The sequence below is a fragment of the Danio rerio genome, chromosome 12 (genome assembly GCF_052040795.2).
Source record: "Danio rerio strain M-AB ecotype USA chromosome 12, GRCz13ab, whole genome shotgun sequence".
NCBI lineage: Eukaryota > Metazoa > Chordata > Actinopteri > Cypriniformes > Danionidae > Danio > Danio rerio.
This window is the reverse complement of record NC_141032.1, coordinates 49,635,781-49,657,500: the sequence shown is the minus strand read 5'-3', so window position 1 is coordinate 49,657,500 and position 21,720 is coordinate 49,635,781. Positions and strand designations below refer to the sequence as shown.

Genomic DNA, 21,720 nt, shown 5'->3' with positions numbered 1-21,720 from the left:
TTTAAAAGATACTAGTACACATTTATTAAATACTAGTACTTGTTTGAAATGTTTCTAGTAACTATTTTTATTTTGCTAGTAAAATGTTTAATTGAACTCTACTCTTCCGTTTGTACTAGTCTTAACATAAGACGAGTAAAAAAACAGAACTGACTAGTAAAACAGGGATTGTTACTAGTAATAGTTACAAAAGATACTAGTGTCTAATAAATAAATACTAGTATTAATTAATAACTACTAGTATCTATTTAATAGTTACTAGTATCTAATGGATTGGTATCTATCATATAAGCGTGACATATTGATGACTGACGCAACATTACACTAATCAATGTCTTTATTTCCCAGTCACACAACAAACAGCTCCTGATCAAAACACATCTGTAAAATAATACGCTTTAACCAAACTACTGTCTCTTACAGGTCAAAGCGAGCTGTTATATAACCATATGCATCAGAGATGAACTGCTGCAGAAATCAGCCATTCCTGCAGACTGACAGCGGTGGTCTGATCAACAGACCCGGACACTGCACTCACCGGCTGGACTCTGGTGGATCGTTGGCGGCATCGTGCCGAATAAAGTCCTGACGTGACCCGAAACAGCCCGAATGAAGACCTTAAAATGCAGCACTGTCAAGTCAGACCTGTTTTATTATGACCGCAAACACTGGCAGTCTTTCTTCGTGAGAAACTTTTGCAGTACACGTGTAGGAGAACTGCGCATGCGCAGCCTCACTTCTGCACATGCGCGGACAAATCAGTTTATGCTCAGAATTCTGCTTCATAATTTCTGCGTGACACAGAACATGTGTATGTTAAGCAGGTTTCTTTTAAACGGTTATATCTGATTTATACATTCGATATAGTTATATTTTAGTATGGCAAGCTAAATTAGCTTTAAATGCAACCAGTGCTACTCGTCATAATTACATTAGTACCTATAAAAAAATTGGTATCATTTTATTTTGATGGTCCTTTTAACGCATGTTGTTGAATTTAAGCTACGCTGAATCTACATGTCAGCTAATTCTCATTGGATAATAAGTAGACTGTTAGGTTGGGGTTAGTGTAAGTTGACATGTACTTGTTAAGTTTCTTATAGGCAGTGAAATGTCTGTTGAAGGAGCAGAATCAGCAGATATTAAGCAGACAGTCTACTAATACTCAAATGAGAATTATTTGGCATGTAGTTGCAATGCAACTTTTAGTCAACAAAATGTGCAATATAGGGACCATCAAAATAAAGTGTACCAACATTTTATTATCAGACATCCCAAATCTCCCAGAAGTTCCAGGAGTCTCCCGCATATGCAAATGCCCTCAAATGAATGATAATCTCCCTCACCCGGTCCTGCTGCTCCTGACAGCTTTCATCTCAATTTAACTATATGGATGCTTAAGTCTGTTTTACTTACTATCTTTTAATTAAATTACATTATCAATGCTATATGAAATTGAAAACAGTCACATTGACCTCCCACCCGGGCCCGGTTTTTCAAAAGGTTTAATCCGGATAAAATTGTTCCGGATTTAGTAATCCTGTTTTTGCGATCCATGATCATGTAATCCAGCTTAGTTTTTGAGCCAGTTTTTCAAAGCAATTTCGAATTGGATCAATCTGATCCGCATAGGAACTTTTCAGGATCACTAAACCTGGATTACCAGTGCTCAATCACAATGTAGGTAGATAGATAGGCCTATGTAAAGAGCAACAAGTAGAATAGCCAGTGTGGGGTCTATACAACTTTATTTGTATTTGAAATGAAAACTAAGAAAATTTTATAAATAATAAAATAATAATAAATAATAAAAGTAAGAAAAACCCCACCCCATCCTCTTCCAGCAGTCCGCTTATCTAAGATCTACAACACTGTACATTGAGGATATTTATAATAAGTTTCAAATATAGATGTTTTAAATAAAAAACAGACTGAATGTCAAAACTTCCACAATAATTTCAGACTTCCTCATCTAATGAGGAGAGACCAGCCTGTCTGAGCGTATTCTTTAGGAGGCGGATCTCAAGTCTGGCCTTGGTTTGCTGCAGTTTGGTCAGAGTCAGTGGTTCCTCTGCCAGATGAAGCTGTGCTTCTGCCCTTTCAGTCTCTTTTTGCAATTGTTGAAGGTGATTTAAAAAATCAGTGATTGCCATTCTTTGCATTTTTTTTTTGTTTTTCTGTAATCATTGCATACATCACTAATAAATATTCTAAAAATAAAAATATTTTCCATTTTGATGAATATATATATCAATTATGACTGTTTGGGGGATTATTTTATGAGGCCAAACTCTTTCTACTTTGCTGTAGGCCAGGGGTCACCAATCTCGGTCCTGGAGGGCCGGTGTCCCTGCAGGGTTTAGCTCCAACTTGCCTCAAGACACCTGCCTGGATGTTTCAAGTATACCTAGCAAGATCTTGATTAGCTTTTTCAGGTGTGTTTGATTAGGGTTGGAGCTAAAATCTGCAGGACACCGGCCCTCCAGGAACAAGTCTGGTGACCCCTGCTGTAGGCCTATACTGAAAGGCTGAATACGTTAAAGCCTATAATCACTATAGCCTGACAGATGAACAAATAAAGTTAAAACCTTATGAATAAATTGTATATCTCGTACTGCATGATCCAAAAATAGTATTATTTAATACATTAAGTTTTCATTACATTTTGGGCATGAAATCCACGCTAAATCCACCCTTCTGATGGGATCAGTTTAATCCAGGTTTTTTGGATCAAAGTGATCCAAATCCTACAAAAAGGTCTGAAAAACCCAAACTAAAGGTTTGATCTGGATTAAAACCAAGATTATGTGATCTAATCCGATTATGTGATCCGTTCTTTCTTTTGAAAAACCAATTTTCAAGATTTGATCCAATCCCTTATCCAAAATCCTAGTGGATTACTTTTGAAAAACCGGGCCCTGAAGATTATAAATCGCCCATTCCAACTTTAAAGTGCTATTAAAAGTAACACATTTTAAGCTAAAGTAGCTTGCCATAGTGTCTCTTATCTCACAGCAGAACCTGTGGGATTCACCACCAAATCTGAGGATGACAGCGGAGCTCAGGGTCATCGGTCACTCTGAGCTGAACACACTGACTGACCTTTGACCCTCGGCACAGGAGCCCCATATCACACACACTACAGTCAGCTCATGGGTAAAGTTCAGCAGCCAACACACGATCCCATCATTAACATGGTAATACAAGAACATGTTGAACTGGTTTTATTCTGCTCTTCCTCCCAGCCCTTATGATTTCTTAATAAAATGCATGTAGTTAATGCAACAATCCTTGTGGGGTTTTTTTTTGGCACTAACATCCTTCAAATTACAGGATATATTGATATTTGAGAACAGCAGCATTTTAAATTAGCATTAGCATTGTGTTCTGATTAATGACTAAATGATGCTACTCATAATAGGTTACTTATCATTTGTTTGTATTATTATTCCCTATTGGAGCAGTGTTTTTAATCTGAATGCAACACAAAAAAAGTCTAAAAGTTCATTTTTAATGAGTGTAAACAGCGGTGGGGGGCGACACGTTGGCTTAGTGCAGGGGTGTCAAACTCAATTCCTGGAGGGCCGAAGCCCTGCACAGTTTAGTTCCAACCCTGCTCCAACACACTTACCTGTAGGTTTCAAACAAGCCTGAAGGACTCAGGCTTTAGTTTGATCAGGTGTGTTTAATTAGGGTTGGAACTAAACTGTGCAGAGCTGCGGCCCTTTTGGAACTGAGTTTGACACCTGTGGCTTAGTGGGTTGCGCTGTCACCTCACAGCAAAAAGGTACCAGTGTGGTGAGAAATCAGGTCCCCGTTTTGCCATCATCACATGATGCCTCCGAAGCTTCATTTTCGCTTATACCCACGGGACTGCTTCCAATTTTGATTCAATGGTTTAAACACCCTTGTGGATTAGTAAAGTGTATATCAAGAGATTAGGCGTCGATTACATACATTTCTACTGTTTCAAAGCACTGCACCGGTCGCACACACCAGTAATTCAACTAAAATACAATAGTAATATATAGTAAAAAGGTTTTGAACCATACTAAATTGTATTAGGTTGCTTTCACACCCAGACTTTTGTTTTGGAACCGGTCTCGTTTGCTCAGTTAGCGCGGTTCGTTTGGCATATGTGAAACCAGCAATCGCGCTCTGATCCGCGCCAAATCAATCGCTCCAAGATCACTTGAATGAGGTGGTCTCGGCTCGACTGACACGAACTCTGGAGCGGATTGATTGTAGTGAGAAAGCGATATGATCCGAGCCCGGCTATATCACAGTGTTTTATGGATATGTAATAGGTAGGGCCAGACGGAATCTGCGGATGTTTTAGCTATTTCTAAGGAGAATTTTGGTAAAAGTCTGCGGATTTTTGCAGAATTATTTTGGGAGTATCATAACTAAAACCTTAATATTTGAAATAAAAAATAATACTTTTTAAACTTTTATTTAATGTTTAAAATGCTAATCCAGTGAGATTCACTTATTTGGTAAATACAGTAAGTTTGTCATATAATATCTCTAGTAAAAGACAGAAAATAATACTGTACAAACTATATTGTACATAAATCAGACGACTATTTTCACTTTAGTCAATAATATGACTAAAATTAATAAAAAAAATATGTATAAATATATTTACACACATTTACTCAAGTAAAAAAACAGAATTAACGATGGGCTAAAAATCTGCATAATTCTGTGCGCACAGATTCCGGGTGGGCCTAGTACCTAGTATTTATTATTATTATTAGTAATAGGCATATGAGTAGGGCAGGAGGTCATTCCAGACATCCCAAGTCTCCTGGAAGTTTCAGTAGTCTCCCGCAAATGCACAGAGACTCCCGGATGCCCACAAATGAGGGATAATCTCCCTGAAATCGCGTGTCTCTCACCCGGTCCTCAAATACATCGCGCACCCTTCTCACCCCTCCCCACCCCATCCCTCCTCACCCCTCCCCACCCCATCCCTCCTCACCCCTCCCCACCGCATCCCCCCTCGCTCTTCGCATGCACCCTGTCAAACACCACCAGACACCTCCCTTGACAGCTGAGCGGGACGCTGCAAAATAAACCCTGACACTCTGACCAATGTGAGGAGAGTTTACTCACACGTGACTTGTTTTAGCTCTTTTATTCCGTTTAGAAACTCTGCCGTGTGAAAGCGAACCGCTCCAAGAGCAAAGAGCAACAATGTAACATTTGTAATCTCTGTTTTAGAACAACTGAATCCATTCACAGGTGTGAAAGCACACTTAGTGTATTATTTACAACTATTTTTAACGATGGCCACTGCATATTATAGTGTAGTGTCAGCGTGCAGCCCCATAATCACTCTCCTATAGCCTCCTCTTTAGGAATCGCCGGTTTGTTCCATCCTTGGAATGAGGTGGTGGGTAAAAATCCAGCTGGAATACGATAATTGTAAAAACTTTTGAATATCTCAGATTTCACTAGTCATCGGTGGCGTAATGTAACATAACATGTGTAATAAACTACAGTAATTGAGTCATTTGTTTAGATTACTGTTGTTGTATTACTACATGAATGAGTTGGTCAGTTGTGAACATTTGACATTATTGCAACGCAGTGCTTTCCCACACTTTAACCAGCAGAGGTCCTCATCGAGCTCTGACTTGGAAAGCTTCGAGTAACGACCTTTTTCCGATAAAAATGAGTCGAGCGCTTCACTGGTTCAGAAAGCTTCATTTCACCATCACTACTAATTGTCTGTAGTGTATCTGAATGAGTGTGTTTGGGTGTTTCCCAGTACTGGGTTACAGCTGGAAGGGTATCTGTGTAAAGCATATGCTGGAATAGTTGGTGGTTCATTCTGCTGTGGCAACCACTGATGAATAAAAGGACTATGCTGAAGGAAAATGAATGAATGAAACCGCTGTAGATCTGCAATTAACAAGCGCACGAGAATGAGTCATTTAATGATTCATTTAAAAGAACCGATTCTTTTCTTTACAATCAACAACCACAAGTTTGTGTTTAAAATTCGGATTCATTACCCCGATCTGTTCTGGGACCTCACAATTTCAGGGCTTAATTTGTGCCGGAACACGCCGGATCCGGCATCTCACTTTACCAATCCCCCTCCACAATTGCCCTTCTCCCCCGTCCACTGTTCACTTTCACTTTCTTCCGTGACCCCCCAATCCTACTCACTTTCATCCGACAACTCCCACCCAATAAAATTCAGTATTGCGCCTTTATTTAATTTCCCTGCTGAAAAAAAAACAGCTTAAACCAGCAGCTGATTGGCTGGTTTTAGCTGGTTGACCAGCCTGCTTTTAAAGGGGTTTTTAGCCATAATTAGGTTGGTTTCCAGCCATTTCCAGCCTGGTCTTAGCTGGTCTGGCGAGAGGGGTCTGGATGCAGACCTGGTGCAGTGCAATCTGAGCTGCATTCAATGCTTTTTAATGCGCTCACCTAACCCCACCAGTCACAGTGACGTCACTAACTCTATTGAGTCCATTGAGTCTGACATTGCATCGCATCATAAAGGCTGCATCCAGATACCATTGGGTCTGGCTGGAAAATGACCAGCTAAAACCAACTTGACCTGCCTGGTTTAATCTGGGCATAGCTGGTTTTGGCTGGGCTACCTGTCTGGCTAGGCTGGTCAAGCTGGTTTTAGTTGGCCATCTCCCAGCCTGACCAGCTAAGACCAGGCTGGGAGTTGCTGGAAACCAGCCTAGAAATAGCTAAAACTCCCTTTAAAACCAGGCTTGTTGACCAGCTAAAACCAGCCAACCATCCTATGCTGGTTTAAGCTGGATTTTTCAGCAGTGTTGGCGGTTTTGGGTGTCTGTTTACATTACATAGTATTCAAATAAAATAATAATATCTGTCGGCAGAATGCAATTATTGTAAAAAAAAACGGTCAGTTGGCATTTCTGTGTGGAGTTTGCACGTTCTCCCTGTGTTGGAGTGGGTTATTCCAGGTGCTCCAGTTTCCCTCACAAGTCCAAAGACATGTAGTATTGGTGAATTGGGTAAGCTAAATTGTCTGTAGTGTATGTGTGTGAATGAGTGGGTGTTTTCCAGTGATGGGTTACAGCTTGAAAGGCATCCGCAGTGTAAAACATATGCTGCATAAGTTGGCGGTTCATTCCGCTGTGGTGACCCCTGATTAATAAAGGGACTAAACCGAAAAGACAATGAATGAATAATACTATGGTATGGCTCAAAAACATGAGTGTTAGTTACTATTACCATTTCATGTGGGTGATATGGATGTATTTAGCCAGGTGAATGCTGTTCTATGATTGTGTTGTGTATTTAAGCGATTGAAAATAGAAATGTATATTTAAAATTGGCCCGTTATTATAAATAAAATGCTAATAGTCTAATTCTGTGCAATGATTAGCTATTGAGAGCTCTCTGCGATGTGCACAGGCAATAATGAGGCCAGGAGTAGCTCTGAGAGCAGACGTGTTTCTACTTTAATGTCTTTTTAAAGCCGCGTGATTGGCTCTCCTCCTGTTCTCAATCCCACAAATAAGGCGCCAGATCACAGGCTCAACATGTCAGTGAACTCTTACAGGAGTCTGCAAACAGAGAGGGTCGAGACATAAATAAATACAATCGAAATCAACCAAAACCAACACTCAGAGCGACAACAGAAACATCTTCAGAAACATGGGTGAGAAGTGTGCACGTCTTCACACGCAATCCTTTAGTGTGAGTAAATCATAAGCGTTCAGTCCTCCAACGGAAAGCAGAACAAACATCGGACTGTGTGCTTTGTGTAAGTGCTCGTTTAACCGGCTCCGGTTCTCCTCATTCTGGATGTCAAGAGCCACATGCAGTCAAGCTTCACTGGAGAGGAAGGAAAACAATCAAAGAAACTGTAAGAATTCATTTCAAAACGCAAAGATTTCCATTCAGAAGCCTCTGTGCGTTTCCTACGGTGGCCCAGAGAGCTTAATGTGCTGCAATTTAAGAAAGCACATGCAATTACTAAAGAGCTAATTAAGATGTTTGACAGTATCTGTGTTGCATTTTAAATCACGATGCAAACATATTAGGAATAAACACTGCATCTCCTCACAACACATGCAAATATTTAGGGACCCTAAAACGTGACGGATTTGGCTGGGATTTGTTTATTGTGCCATGACTACTGCTTGGCCATCTTGGGGATTTGTTGTTTATTTTAGCATCCTGATTCCCCCATTGCTTTGTCTTTTGCAAATTATTAGCCTCAATAACCATAACCGGAATAGCCGGGTCTGTCAGGTTTTAGGGTCTCCTTGAAACATTTCCGCTGTGTTCCCTGCTATTAGCATGTGTTCAATTCATTTGTTTGCATTGTGACACGTAGGCGGTCATCTTAAATCAGAGGTGTCCAAACTCAATCCTGGAGGGCCGGTGTCCTGGATATTTTAGTTCCAATCCAAGTTAAACACACCTGAATAAGCTAATCAAGCTCTTTCTAGGTATACTAGAAACTTCCAGGGAGGTTTGTCGAAGAAAGTTGGAGCTGAACTTTGCAGCACACCGGCCCTCCAGGATTGAGTTTGGACACCCATGTCTTAAATCTTAATTGGCTGGCGTTTGTTGTGATAGCATGCGCTTTCTTAAGTTGCAGCACGCCAAGCGCTCAGCCAATGTAATTTCCGGAGTGGTTGCACTGCATTCAGGGCATTTGGAGGGTGTGTGTGTGTGTGTGTGGAACGGTGTTGAAATGTTTTTGAGGTGTTCACTCGTCTTCGTCGTCCTCCTCTTCCTCTCCGTCTGAGAGCGTGGGACAGGGGTGCATCTGCCGGTAGCCGTCCAGCCATTTCTCCAGCATCTGCGTGATGAGCGGGTGATGCCTGCGCCTGCTGCTCTTCTGCAGCGCCACCAACATCCCGCCGTCGGTAACGCAACAGTCCAGCCAGTGGCGGAGGAGACGCTCCTGCTGCTCCTCACTGCCCATCTGAAACACACACACACACACAGGTTTGTTTATGTGAATTGTGGGGACATTCCATGAGTTTCCATTGTTTTATACTGTAGGTTACAAGCTGTATTGTCTATTGCTCTACCACAAAGATTTCCAAACTAGGGCCCGCGGGACAAAGTGGGCCCTTGGTAACCTTTAATTTTGCCCGCCAACCCATCTTAGACGAGAGGTAGTTTGTTGTTAACCTACTAAAAAGCAAGCCAAAATTAAATGTTTCAACTAAATGTTGTAAATGAATCAGATAGGATAAAAATCACGGTGACTGATGATAGAAGATAATGCAGCAGACATCAGCAGAGGCAGCTGCACCTTTACTAGTGTATCCGGCATTGATCTCCATTGTGTTAGAAAATGAATTATGTTTTTATTGTAATACGTGGATTATAAAATATAAACAATTGATTTATTCATATTAAATAATGCAATAGAAATTTTATTTATTAATAATATGAAATAAATTAAGAAATTACCCATGGTAACTTTAATAAACTTAAAAAAAAAAATATATATATATATATATATATATATATATATATATATATATATATATATATATATATATATATATATATATATATATATATTGTTACGACCCCCTCGTTCGAGTCGCAACATAAAAGAGTTCGGACAACAAAAGAATGTATATGCAACTTATTTATTATACATAAAACTAATTAGAACAACAAAATCAACAAACAAACAAATGTCTAGGGGAAAATAAAGAAAATAACTACACAAATAAATAATGCTAAACAAAACCATAAGGTTGCAGAAATCAAGAGATGGTCTTGACTCGAGGACGGCCCGTAGCCACACTGTCCTCCAGAAGCTAGCACACACTCGCTTTTATATGGTTTGAGCCAATTAGTGAGCAACCAGGCACCCAATCAGGATCTGCCACATCCATACTGAAATCCTGGGGTAGTCACAATATATATATATATACACGCACACACACACACACACACACACACACACAAATATAAAAACACACAAATATAAATACATTTAAGCTATCTGATTAATTCACACTATTTAATTAAACACTCATTTAAGTCAGCTTTTAACAATAAAACAAACAAAAGGTTACAGTAGATTTGAAACAACAATCTCTCTTCTTTCTAAAGCAGGTCGCACACCAGAAGCGACGCTCGGCGGCGCGCCGCGCAGCGCCACGTATTTTAGAATTCTAATCATAGGTTTCTATCAGGATACACACACCGGCGCCGCAAGTCGGCGGCTGTCGGCGGCGCCCGGCGACGGCTCAGGACGCAGTTCATTTTTCAGCCGCGCCACAGAGCGCCATCTGATTAGTTTCATGTTAAATATCATTCGAATGTGCGCGTCTGGTGTGCGATACTTTAATCTGTCATGTACGCGCCGTGTCGCGGCGCCGAGCGGCGCTTCTGGTGTGCGACCTGCTTAAGGGTGCTAAAAAAATAATAACTTGGCCCAATAACTGCTCGTGTCCTTTTACAGATGCACTATTGAAAGTGTGCTGTCATATTGCATCCCAGTGTGGTATGCCAGTTGCACTGCCCAGGAAAAAGCTGCTCTCCAAAGAGTTGTCAACACAGCGCACAACATCATCGGCTGCACTCTTCCCTCCTCAGAGGAGTTGTTTAAGGCCCGCTGCTACAGCAATGCACGCAACATCCTGAAGGACTCGTCCCATCCAGCATACCACCTATTTCAAATGTCACCTTCAGGGAGACGATATAGGACCATAAAAGCTAAAACAAACAGAAAATAGTACATATCCAAGGGCTGTTGCAATAATGAATGGACTTTAAATCGAGGGTGTTTCTGGCCAAAATTAGGGGTGTCAAAATTAATTGTTTCTTCTGTGTTTTTCGTTTTTTTTTTTGTTTTTCTGCTCCGCTTAGTGCGAGCTCTTTCTGTTGCGAGGGCTTAAGTGTGTGTGTGTTTGTTTGTTTGTTTGTTTGGTGCTGTCTATGTTTGTGTATGTGTTTGAATGAGAGACAGTGTGTTGCTGTGTGTCTGTGTGTTTATACAGACAGCTTGTTACAGCCTCCCCCCTAGAATATAACACTGTATATAGAAAGCATCATCAATGCACCGTGATGCACCGGGATATCGAATTGAACCGAATCGAAGGCATGATAATCGTAGGTTCACACCTCTAGCCAAAATCATTTTAATCTTACTCACTTTTTAACTTGCTGTTAGGTAATGCACTTGCCTCTTTATACGCTTGGACATTAAATTGCATAGCCAACATTTTATTCACTTTTAAATTTAAAAAGCTGCTAGGAAATGCACTTGCCACTTTATACACACATCATACGCACTTTTAGTATTGTATTTTTACTCTTTTAATGATTAATTATTGTTGTTATTTTATCCTTTTATCTCTTGTTGTTGTTGTTGTTGTTTTAGATAAATAGGACTGCACTGAAGGGAAGGGCAAACGTAAATTTCGTTGTATTTTGTACAATGACAATAAAGATTCTGATTCTAAACCAGGGATGTCAAACTCAACTCCTGGAGGGCAGCAGCCCTGCACAGTTTAGTTCCAACCCTGCTTCATTACACTTACCTGTAGGTTTCAAACAAGCCTGAAGGACTCAATTAGTTTGATCAGGTGTGTTTAATTAGGATTGGAACTAAAACTGTGCAGAGCTGCGGCCCTCCAGAAATTGAGTTTGACATCCCTGATCTAAACCATCCCCATTATTCTCCTTCTCTTCCCAGGTGGGATGGCGGGCCATATTAAAGGGTCACGAAACACCAAAACACATGTGTTGAGCTGTTGACAGTGGTATATGTGTCCCACACTGCTAAAAACACTATTAGGACACCTATATTTCACTAAAAAGTGTAAATTGGTTGTTTTTGCGTTATTTCAAGCAAATTCGTTCTTCCGGTTTGAAACTAATTTTTGAAGCTGCGTCACGGTCATGAGATAATAGCGTGTATTCCAGTGTGAAGACTGGACTTCTGTGCCAGAGTGTGTCTTATTACGTCTTACAGTGTGTTGCATTAATGCATGAGTAAGGCTTGGTTCAAACCAATCAGCGCGCTCTATTGTGCAACTTCATTAATATTCATTACTGTCACAGTGTTTAGACGACAGAGACGCCACGTTGTGTTGGCAAAACAAGCGTGAAGTGTTGCTTTTATAGTTTGCTGCAGTGAAGTTTTGTTTTCATTTTCTCTCTGTGAGAGCTCAGCTGGAGTCACGTGTGGATTAACAGTGTACGCGACGCTCGACAACAATAACTTACATGTCTAAGGAGGATTATTGTTTACCTGAGAGCTGTTCTCATCTGCAAACGCTGAGATCCGGATTCGCTTGTAGTCTCCTCTTAATAAAGACGCGGCTCTAGTTGCTGGTGATTGTCCTGTCTCTACAGATTTGGTAAGTGAACGACCAGTGCTCTTTGTTTATTCAGTTTGTTCGTATCGAACTAAGTTAACTATTGCACCGAGTGTAAACATGTTAGCCCCACAACCAAACTTTAACCTTGTGTAGGATTTTCACCGCATTTTGTGACCGGAATAACACACGCGGCTTTCTGACACTACCTGCCGTGTGCATCTAAGTTTCCGGGAAATGCGGAGGGTTTTTTTCTCTCATTCGCCGTGCGGTATCAAACATTGCATGAAAAATACACGCTTAGAGCAGCTCCTCGAATCAAATATCGCGTTTGTCGCGAGGAGCATGAATGAATTCCCTGAATGAAAGAGCCAAACTGCAGTTAAAGTCCACCATTTAATTATTTGGCAAATAATTCGACTACAGATGTCCATGTAAACACAGTCACTTTCTCCCCTGTGTGTGTGTGTGTGTGTGTTTTTGACTCTGAAAGTCACTTCCACACCATGCCTCTTTTCTTTCTCCGACACTCCCCCCTAAACAGAGCTGGACACGCCCACTTTTCTGACTTTTTCCAAAGTAGAGGTGTGAAAACACCCTGCTGAAATGAGGGGGTTTCATGGCCCTTTAAAGGTTACCATGGGCCAACTTTGGCCCGAGGAGTGTAGCTTGGGCATCTCTAATTGAGCTCTTTTGTACATTTAAATAAACACAGGGTTCCCACTCTTTCATGGACACTAAACTCAAGGACTTTTTAAAATCATTAAAAATTTTAAATCAAGCACCTCAATTCACACCCCCAGCATATATAGTGCCATTAAAATCCTTCCTGCGCTTAACATTTCACTAACACCTAATATTTACAATGAAATGCCACAGTGATGTTGATGTTTTGAAGGTGTCGTCCTCTTTGAGAGATGTTTGTGTGTGTTTACCTCTTGTGCTGACAGGAAGTGAATTTGCAGCAGTTTCCTCTCGCTGTCCACCAGCGGCAGGAAGGTCACGGTGACGTCATCGTCAGTGTTGAGATTAGCTCCCGCGCCGCGATTATCGTAGCCGTCGCTCTCCATGCCAACCAAAGCAGAAAAATGACCTCGCGTGTAGCCCAGAGCGATCGGGCTCTTCCAGCAGAAGCTCTGCTCCCACAGCAGCGGCAGATACACACCTGCACACACACACACACACACAAGCAGGCAGATACACACACACAGGTTAACATACACACATAAAAGCACAAATACATGTACACCAGAGGTCGCATTAACTGAATATTTTCCGTGATTGACGGATTTTTTTCAGCAGTGAAAGAAAAATCTGAAGGTGATCCGTCATTTTGACGGATTATGCTGAGGGGGATCTATTGTAATTTATAGCTAACTGTAATTCCCACTCCTGTCCAGCAGATGGCGATTGCTCTTGTTTTGTCTCCTCTTTGTCACCGCTGCATACAGTTGCAAATATCTCACAGCAGCTGAGAAGTTTCTTTAAACGGCCAAATGGTTGTGATATTAATAATGAAGATGGAAAAAAGAGGAAGTGATGCAGTGGACGATGAAGAACAAACAGACAAAAATACGATCCAACCAAGCGGCAGCTAGCAAGGAGGTCAGGTTTATTGTTTTTATATTGATGTTCTTGTGCACGACAAAATAATCGATTCAATTTTAGTAGGGATGTAACGGTATTGTAAATACCGTCATACCGCAATATTAATTTTTTTCGATATTACCGTAGTCGCATGACTCGGTAAAACTATAGGTCTTCTGAGAAAATTTGCTCAGGCGAATGAAGCGAACGGTAGCGAAAACTACAATTCCCATCAGCCCATGCTTCACCATCATCCCTTGCGGTCTGTTGTCACTACAGATCCAGTAATGCGGAAATGGAGTGTGCTGCTAGAAGCGGGGATGAAAAAGAGCTGGAAAACCCTAAAGCGGGTGTTGTCGCCGCACGCGTACTGAATAGCGGTGTTGTCGCGCGAGTTCTTATCAACTGTGTTGTCGCGCGAGTTCTTATCAACTGTGTTGTCGCGCGAGTTCTTATCAACTGTGTTGTCGCGCGAGTTCTTATCAACTGTGTTGTCGCGCGAGTTCTTATCAACTGTGTTGTCGCGCGAGTTCTTATCAACTGTGTTGTCGCGCGCGTACTGAATAGCGGTGTTGTCGCGCGCGTACTGAATAGCGGTGTTGTCGCGCGAGTTCTTATCAGCTGTGTTGTCGCGCGAGTTCTTATCAGCTGTGTTGTTGCGCGAGTTCTTATCAGCTGTGTTGTCGCGCGAGTTCTTATCAGCTGTGTTGTCGCGCGAGTTCTTATCAGCTGTGTTGTCGCGCGAGTTCTTATCAGCTGTGTTGTCGCGCGAGTTCTTATCAGCTGTGTTGTCGCGCGAGTTCTTATCAGCTGTGTTGTCGCGCGAGTTCTTATCAGCTGTGTTGTCGCGCGCGTACTGAATAGCGGTGTTGTCAGCACACTGTTCAGATTGATGCAGACATGAGATCTCTATCTTACTCATGGTTTGTCCTCTCAAGTGGGAGAAAGACAATGCACAACGTTACCCACTGCTGTCAACCTGGGCCAAGTCATATCTCTCTTGTCCCAAAAACCTCAGTCCCAAATGAGAGAGTTTTTTTCTGTTGCAGGGGACATTGTAAATACCCAGAGATACCAGCTTTTACCAGATTATATTTATATGATAATTTTCCTTTAAACCCATCTCTATCTAAGTGAGTGAGTGATTAAATGTTGAATGTGATGAGTTTTCAACAATACTAAATTGAAACTTTATTTTTTTACATGGTTTAATATTTTTTTGTTATTAAAATTGAAGTTCCTGTTTCAAAGCTTACAGATAGATGACTATTTTGTATGTCATTGACACTTTTGGCACTTTTTTAGAGTATTTTCATAAGTTTTGTGTTTTCCTGTAGATGATTCAATAAATACCGTACCGTGACATTCATACCGAGGTATTACCGTACCGTGAAATTCTGATACCGTTACATCCCTAATTTTTAGTATTATTTGTTTCCTGCGATCAGTAAACGTTTATTATTATTTATTTTGTCCTTTTTTGATTATTTTGTTTATAGGATATTTATGATGTTTGCATTTTATTCAAAGTTTAAACGCAGTGCCTACACTTTGTGTTAACATTATAGCCTGCGTTTGCTGTTATATAAATTCAAATGGTTTTAATACCATGTATCAGTAGCTATGTTTCCATCCAAAAATGCGAATAAACTTTGTGCAAAACTGGATTATCGCATAAAAGTTGTGCGAATGAAGCAGCGTTTCCATCAAACGAGTCAAAGCGAACAAAATCGTCACTTCCTGATTAACTGGCGCCAGATATCAACAGTAAAAACTGCATTTGCTGCAGTAGGAGAAGCTGCATCAAGCTTTTCTAAATGAATGCGCCTCAGAAGACAATCCTGATATGCAGTGAGCGCGCAGTGGTGTTTGAAGGTGTCAGACGCAGAGCACAGGCGCTCTTGATTCTGGAGGTCATTAATAATATAATAACACTAATACTGAAATGGTGAGGCGTTTTATAATGACCAAAACAACATTTCAGATGTTTTATAATGTGCTCAGCCTGACGTTTTATCCATTCACACACATTTTAAGCATCACATGATCTCCTTTAACAAAATCACATGACCTTTTTTAATGCGCATGCTGGAGTTTGTGCGGTAAAAGTGTTTCCATCGCAGTTTATGCGCATCATTTCTTATCGAATAAAAAGTTTGTCCTACCCAGTTAGGCGCATAAGTTTTTTTATGCGCATTTTCAAAATCTATACACATCATGGCGTTTCCATCAACTGTTTTTTATGCGCATTTGCAAAATGCTAAAGCTAATGACCAATGTAATACCAAAAGCTTTCATGTGAAGGTATATGAAGACTAAGTCGCGCCAGCTTCAGGACGCAGCGCACATTACTCGCGGGCCGATTCTGGCTCGGATGCAGCAGTGTCGGTTTGCTTATGGACGCCGCATCTGGCCCGATTTACTCAGGTCGGAATCAGGCAGTGAAAATCGTGCCCAAGTACGGCAGCCGGAGTCTCCGGCAGGCGAGAATCTAGCCGGAACTGGCTCGAGTGTATTTTGCTATCTAGGGTGCGTTGGAGTGTGTTGTGAGCACTACCGGACTCAGAGGGGTGCAGAAGGAGCGCGTGCTGTAGTACTTATTTCTGGTGAAACGAGTTCTTGGAGGATCGGGAAATCCCACATTCAGAGAATCCACTTTCCAATCATAGCCTTAGGAGAAATGTTTCCCAACTACAAAACGCTGGCTGAAGTGGCACTAGAAAATCCGGTCTTTGGTCACGAGAAGTCGACTTTCCGAGGCAAAGACAGTCTTCCTTGATGCGTTTGATTACGCACAAGCAAGCACCCAGTTCAGGTCGACACAGGAGGAAGATATGAGTTAAAGCAGGCAGGAGTTTTTGTTCGTTTCTCAAATACATAACGAATAATTTAGCCTATATGCTCGTCGTCCAAGTTCATTATTAAAATATGAATGAAAAAAGCGATCAGAAAGTCTGCAAATTAAATAACGATCAATAATAAGTTATGACGGAAATTTTACAACCCTCTCCATCACAATGACGCACAATGAGAAAGTCTATTGCGACCTCTGATGTACACAGACATGCTCGCATACACACAAGTGCATGCAAACATACACATGAACGTGCAAGCATAAACACACACATATGCACATATACACACACACACACTTGTCTCACCTTGAAATCGAGTGTAGCCTAAAGTGTCTCCTCTGAAGCTCTTGTAATATTTCACTCCGTAAACGATGATGGGACGCCGCAGGATATGAGCCAGAACAAATATATGAGTCTGCTCCAAACTGGCCCCGGGCTGCAGCATTACCAAGACGTTACACAACAACATTCAGTGTTCACAGTGTGTTTGTATGTTTGTATGTGTGTGTGTGTGTGTGTGTGTGTACCTGGCTGGCGAGGTTGAGGATGAAGGTCCAGTCCTCCTGCCACTGCTCCTCTCTAAGAGAAAAGTGAAGCCCGAAACTCTGAGAATACCAGGACTCCCACTCCTTCCAGCGCGTGTAAAACCTGCACACACACACACACATTAAATAAGACATCTCTACAGGAGGCAGATATAATCCAGCAAGTGTGTGTGTGTGTGTGTCTGACCAGTGAGAGCAGTCGTGTAAGCTGTCATGTAGCGTCTTCCTTAGCACAGAGTCTTTATCATAGATGCCCCATGTGGCCTGCAGCACCGAGTCCAGCAGGCAGTCTCCAGCGGTGCGGTTCCACAGCGCATACAGACGACTGTCCAGACGAGAACCCAGCTCCAGAGACCAGTTGATGACCGCTGACTCCTCCTCCAGCTCTGCACGCACACACACACACACACACACACACACACACACACAAGTCAACACCCATATAAGTGAACAAATAGCAGACACACACAAGTAATCACATGCACACACACACCCAAACGGACACATATGCATACACCCACGAAAACACAGACATGAACACATTAGTGAACAAACAAACGAATGAAGACACGCAAAGACACCAGATACACACAGGTAAGCACATATACACACACACACACACACACACACACACACACACACGTGTGCATGAGTAAACAAACACACACAAGTCAACAAACAAAAAACAAGCACACATCAGACACACACACACACTGAACACAAACACATACACAAAGGACACAAACACACACACACGCTGCTCACCCTTCTGAACGTCGCGGTCCAGCACTTCATCAAACAGCTTCTCCTGAACGGCAGGAGGAAGATCTTCAATATCTGTCCAAAACAGAAGCCACCCACACACACACACACACACACACACACACATTTATTTGGCCCTCACGCCTGTTTGTTGGCCGTGCATGTGTGTACAGAGTGTATTGTGCATGTGTTTGTGTATGAGAGTGTATTTATTGTCAATGCGAGGTGTGTGTGTGTGTATAGTGTTCATGTGTGTAATGTGGTGATTGTGCATGTGTATGCAATGTGCATGATTATATGTGTGTACGTGAACAGTATCCATGTGTGTAGTGCATGATTGATTGTGTGTGTATGTATAGTCTATGTGTGCATGTAAGCATAAGTGAAAGTGTCTGTGTGTGTGTAGTACATGCATGTAGTCTGTGAATGCATGTGTTGGTCTTTCTTTGTGTGTGTGTGTGTGTGTGTGTGTGTGTGGTGCATGAATGAGTGTGCGTGTGTGTATGCATCTGTGTATTCTGTTATTCTGTGTGTGTGTGTGCATGTTTGTAGTGAATATGTGTGTGGTACATGCATGTAGTCTGTACATGCATATGTGTGTGGAGTGTGCATGTGTGTAGTGCATGAATGAATGTGTATGTGTGTTCGTGCATCCATGTATTCTGTGTGTGTGTGTGTGTCTGTGTGTGTGTGTGCATAAATGTGGTATATGATAGTAGTTTGTGCATGCATGTGTTGGTGTGTGTGTGTGTGTGGAGTATGCATGTCTGTAGTGTATAAGTGTGTGCGTCTCTGACCTGCCGGCAGTGTGAACGTGACGAGGTCTGTCAGGAAGTAGCAGTTGAAGTCTCCTTTGCGCTGGTGCAGTGAGGAGCTGATCTCTCTGCGGATCTGCTCCGTCAGCTCGGGACAAACCATCGCTGGGATGCATTTGACGGCCCGCTGGGACACCTGAACACACACATAAGCAGTCAACACACCCTCCACAGCATCAAACAGCCCAAAAAACAAACAAACACAAACACACAAACACACACACACAAACACACACACAGTACATATGGTTTTACAAGGACTCTCTATAGGCGTAATACATTTTATACATTAACTACCCTACCCACTAAACCCAACCCTGAAATTAAACCTATGGCATTTAAAATGCGATAAGACCCCGTTAAGCATGATTTCAAGTGTTTTGAATTATGAGGACACAAGGCATGTTTACATAAACCACCTTAAGAGAACAACTAGGTCATACTCATGACATTATACAAATTTCAGTCCTTGTAAACCACCAACATCACTATACACACACACACACCTCTGTGAGCAGGATGGCGAGCATGTCCTGCCTCTGGAATCGGATGGCGAGATGAACGAGTGTGAAGCCGCTGTCGAACGCTGAGGGTCGATTCAGGAGACGCACCTCATCTGCGTTCAGCTGACGTGCAATATCACCACCTGAAGACTTGTAGGCCTCGACTGCAGACAGATCTCCTTCAACTACACCTGCACACACGCACACATACACAAACACACACATCAGTCCAGCGCTCTATCATTCCCACAGTTTAATGATGCTCTGAGAAATGGCAGAATATTACAGTGATGATCAAGCATGGGGTTTTTAGAGAGTAGGGATGCAACGATTATAGATTTTGGTTGTGCGATTATAGTCTGAGGAATAATCATGGTTATCACGATTGTTGTGCATTCATTAATTTTAAAACACTACTAGTTTAGAAAAATCACATGAAAACTCCTTATATTATTTACTGCTGCTCGGTCACCAAATAAAGCACAAAATATTGATTAAAAAACAAACTAACAATAGTCCATTTGTCTCTTTGGACTTATTTATAAGTGAAAAACAAATTGGGGAATTAAACAGAAGCAATAGTTTTACATTGAAAATAAATGTCAGAACAGTGATAAAATAAATGAATAAATAAAAAAGAGTATTTGTCTAAGCATAATGTAAATCTAAGCATCATATTAGCTAAGTATTTCCCTTTTAAAGAGGACAAATGTAGTCAAAAGCTGCCGAGGCTCTGTCTGAAGGGCATATTTGATCAAATATATTACAAAATTGTTTGGTATTTTTCATTTAGCATTGTTTTGTCTTTAAAGGAGAAATGAATGTATTTTCCATTCAAAGTATGAAACTGATTGGTCAGTTGTCGCGGTGCACTTACACACTGTACTGTAATGTAATGTTGCAAAGTATTATTAAGTACATTAGATTTACATACACTTCACAATAATGTCTTAGTAATATTAAAATCAACAGTGAGAAATAACTTCATTTATTACAGATACTGTGTTAATGTTATTTAGAAAAATACAACAGAAATTGACTAGTTATTAACTAAATTTAATAAAACAATTGTGACCTTTAACATCACTGACAAAAAGCATTAACATTGTCTGAGATTAATAAAGGCTTTAATAGTTTTCATTGTGAGTTTAGTATAATTAAGTAATGTTAATAATAAATATAGCCTTAAACCAGTTAAGCTCTGCTGTTATTTTGGGATTTCCGCCTGGATTTTGCCCACCCAAATTTAAAAGCTTCCCATTTCCACATGCAGAGGTGTAAATGGTATAATTTTAAAGAAAACCCTTTGAATTTTCATAAAACACTATTGAAAGTGTTTAAAATAACTGTATATGTTGTCTGTGTTATAATAAATACCTAAAAAAAGAGGCGCTTATAGTATTTTTTTTGCATAAACTCAAATGTGAAAGTGTACCCTTTAGGTTCTGTGTGTTATAGCATGCTGTAATTAATGTTGGTGGTTTCTGCACATGTCTGTAATCAAAGGAAGAAAGAAAAATGTCTCCACCATAATCTATGCAGAAGTTATTGTTCTCCAACTGATGAGAGGTGCTGTACAAGCCACAGGGAGCGATCATTGTTTTCCTATTTCACTATTCTTCTGTTTGATCAAACATAATTCACTGTGTTTGGAGCACGTCAGACATATAAAAGGATTACTTATGCACATCACCTCAAAAACAGAGGAGAATGGCCCTGAAGCGCACAGCATAAGGTAAGAGATGACAGCTGTCTGTGCTATCTGGGGCTGCTTATTGATCATAAATGTATTGTTTTCACTTCTGCGCCATGGAAACACCGCGATTCATTCAGCAACTGTTTGATATGTGAATATAATTCAGTAAAAACAATGCTAGAACCCTATGAGCACCGGCAAGAGCTTTCATTTGAGCTATAACTTGTACATGTGTCGTATGAAAAATATGAAAATAAACCAATGTTCAACACCCAGCTCCGGTATCCAAAATACTGTGTATTTAAGTGTAAATTACTTTTGTACAGTAGAATAAAAACCAAAGTGATGCATATGTGCATAAAATATAGATTCTACACCTTTAAACAAAACCACTTACGGGGGTCTGGTGCAATGCTGGCCCTTTAAATCTTGAAGCGAAAGTCGATGACGTTTAACTGGTTAATGTACAGTGTTAACAACAGGCCAATAAACGGTTTTCAATATCTAGTGCAGGATATAATACACTAGATTAACTTGTGCAAACGTTTGTTTAAAAATGAACAGCCTACAGTCTTCCAGCATTTGGTGCTGTGATGAACATAACAGAATCTGATATATATTAACAGTACATTCTATATTATAGCAAATTGAA

General features: G+C 40.9%; 2 protein-coding genes across 22 annotated transcripts in view; both read right to left on the bottom strand.

The window, feature by feature from the left end:
• The window catches only part of mtr (5-methyltetrahydrofolate-homocysteine methyltransferase), a gene marked incomplete at its 5' end in the record, with an annotated part of 38,496 nt that extends 37,839 nt beyond the window's left edge, over window positions 1-657 (bottom strand). Inside the window, 1 exon segment of the mRNA NM_198072.1 lies at window positions 539-657. Within this exon segment, the coding sequence (NP_932338.1) occupies window positions 539-569 (31 nt within the window).
• A 6,775-nt stretch (window positions 658-7,432) lies between these two features.
• zranb1a (zinc finger, RAN-binding domain containing 1a) overlaps window positions 7,433-21,720 on the bottom strand; it is a 30,012-nt gene continuing 15,724 nt past the window's right edge. For 5 of the 21 annotated variants that reach the window (XM_087277060.1, XM_087277061.1, XM_087277059.1 and 2 more), the window contains exons 4-12: window positions 19,376-19,563; window positions 18,852-19,005; window positions 18,058-18,129; window positions 17,480-17,678; window positions 17,275-17,395; window positions 17,054-17,183; window positions 13,241-13,470; window positions 8,546-8,938; window positions 7,433-8,393 (exon numbers count right to left, since the gene is read on the bottom strand). In XM_087277060.1, the coding sequence (XP_087133186.1) occupies window positions 8,720-8,938; window positions 13,241-13,470; window positions 17,054-17,183; window positions 17,275-17,395; window positions 17,480-17,678; window positions 18,058-18,129; window positions 18,852-19,005; window positions 19,376-19,563 (1,313 nt within the window). In that variant the 3' untranslated portion in view covers window positions 7,433-8,393; window positions 8,546-8,719. Of the gene's footprint in view, window positions 8,394-8,545; window positions 8,939-10,838; window positions 11,487-11,615; window positions 13,471-17,053; window positions 17,184-17,274; window positions 17,396-17,479; window positions 17,679-18,057; window positions 18,130-18,851; window positions 19,006-19,375; window positions 19,564-21,720 lie in introns of those variants that run through there. The other 16 variants (XM_087277070.1, XM_087277071.1, XM_087277069.1 and 13 more) reach the window with 6 other exon arrangements.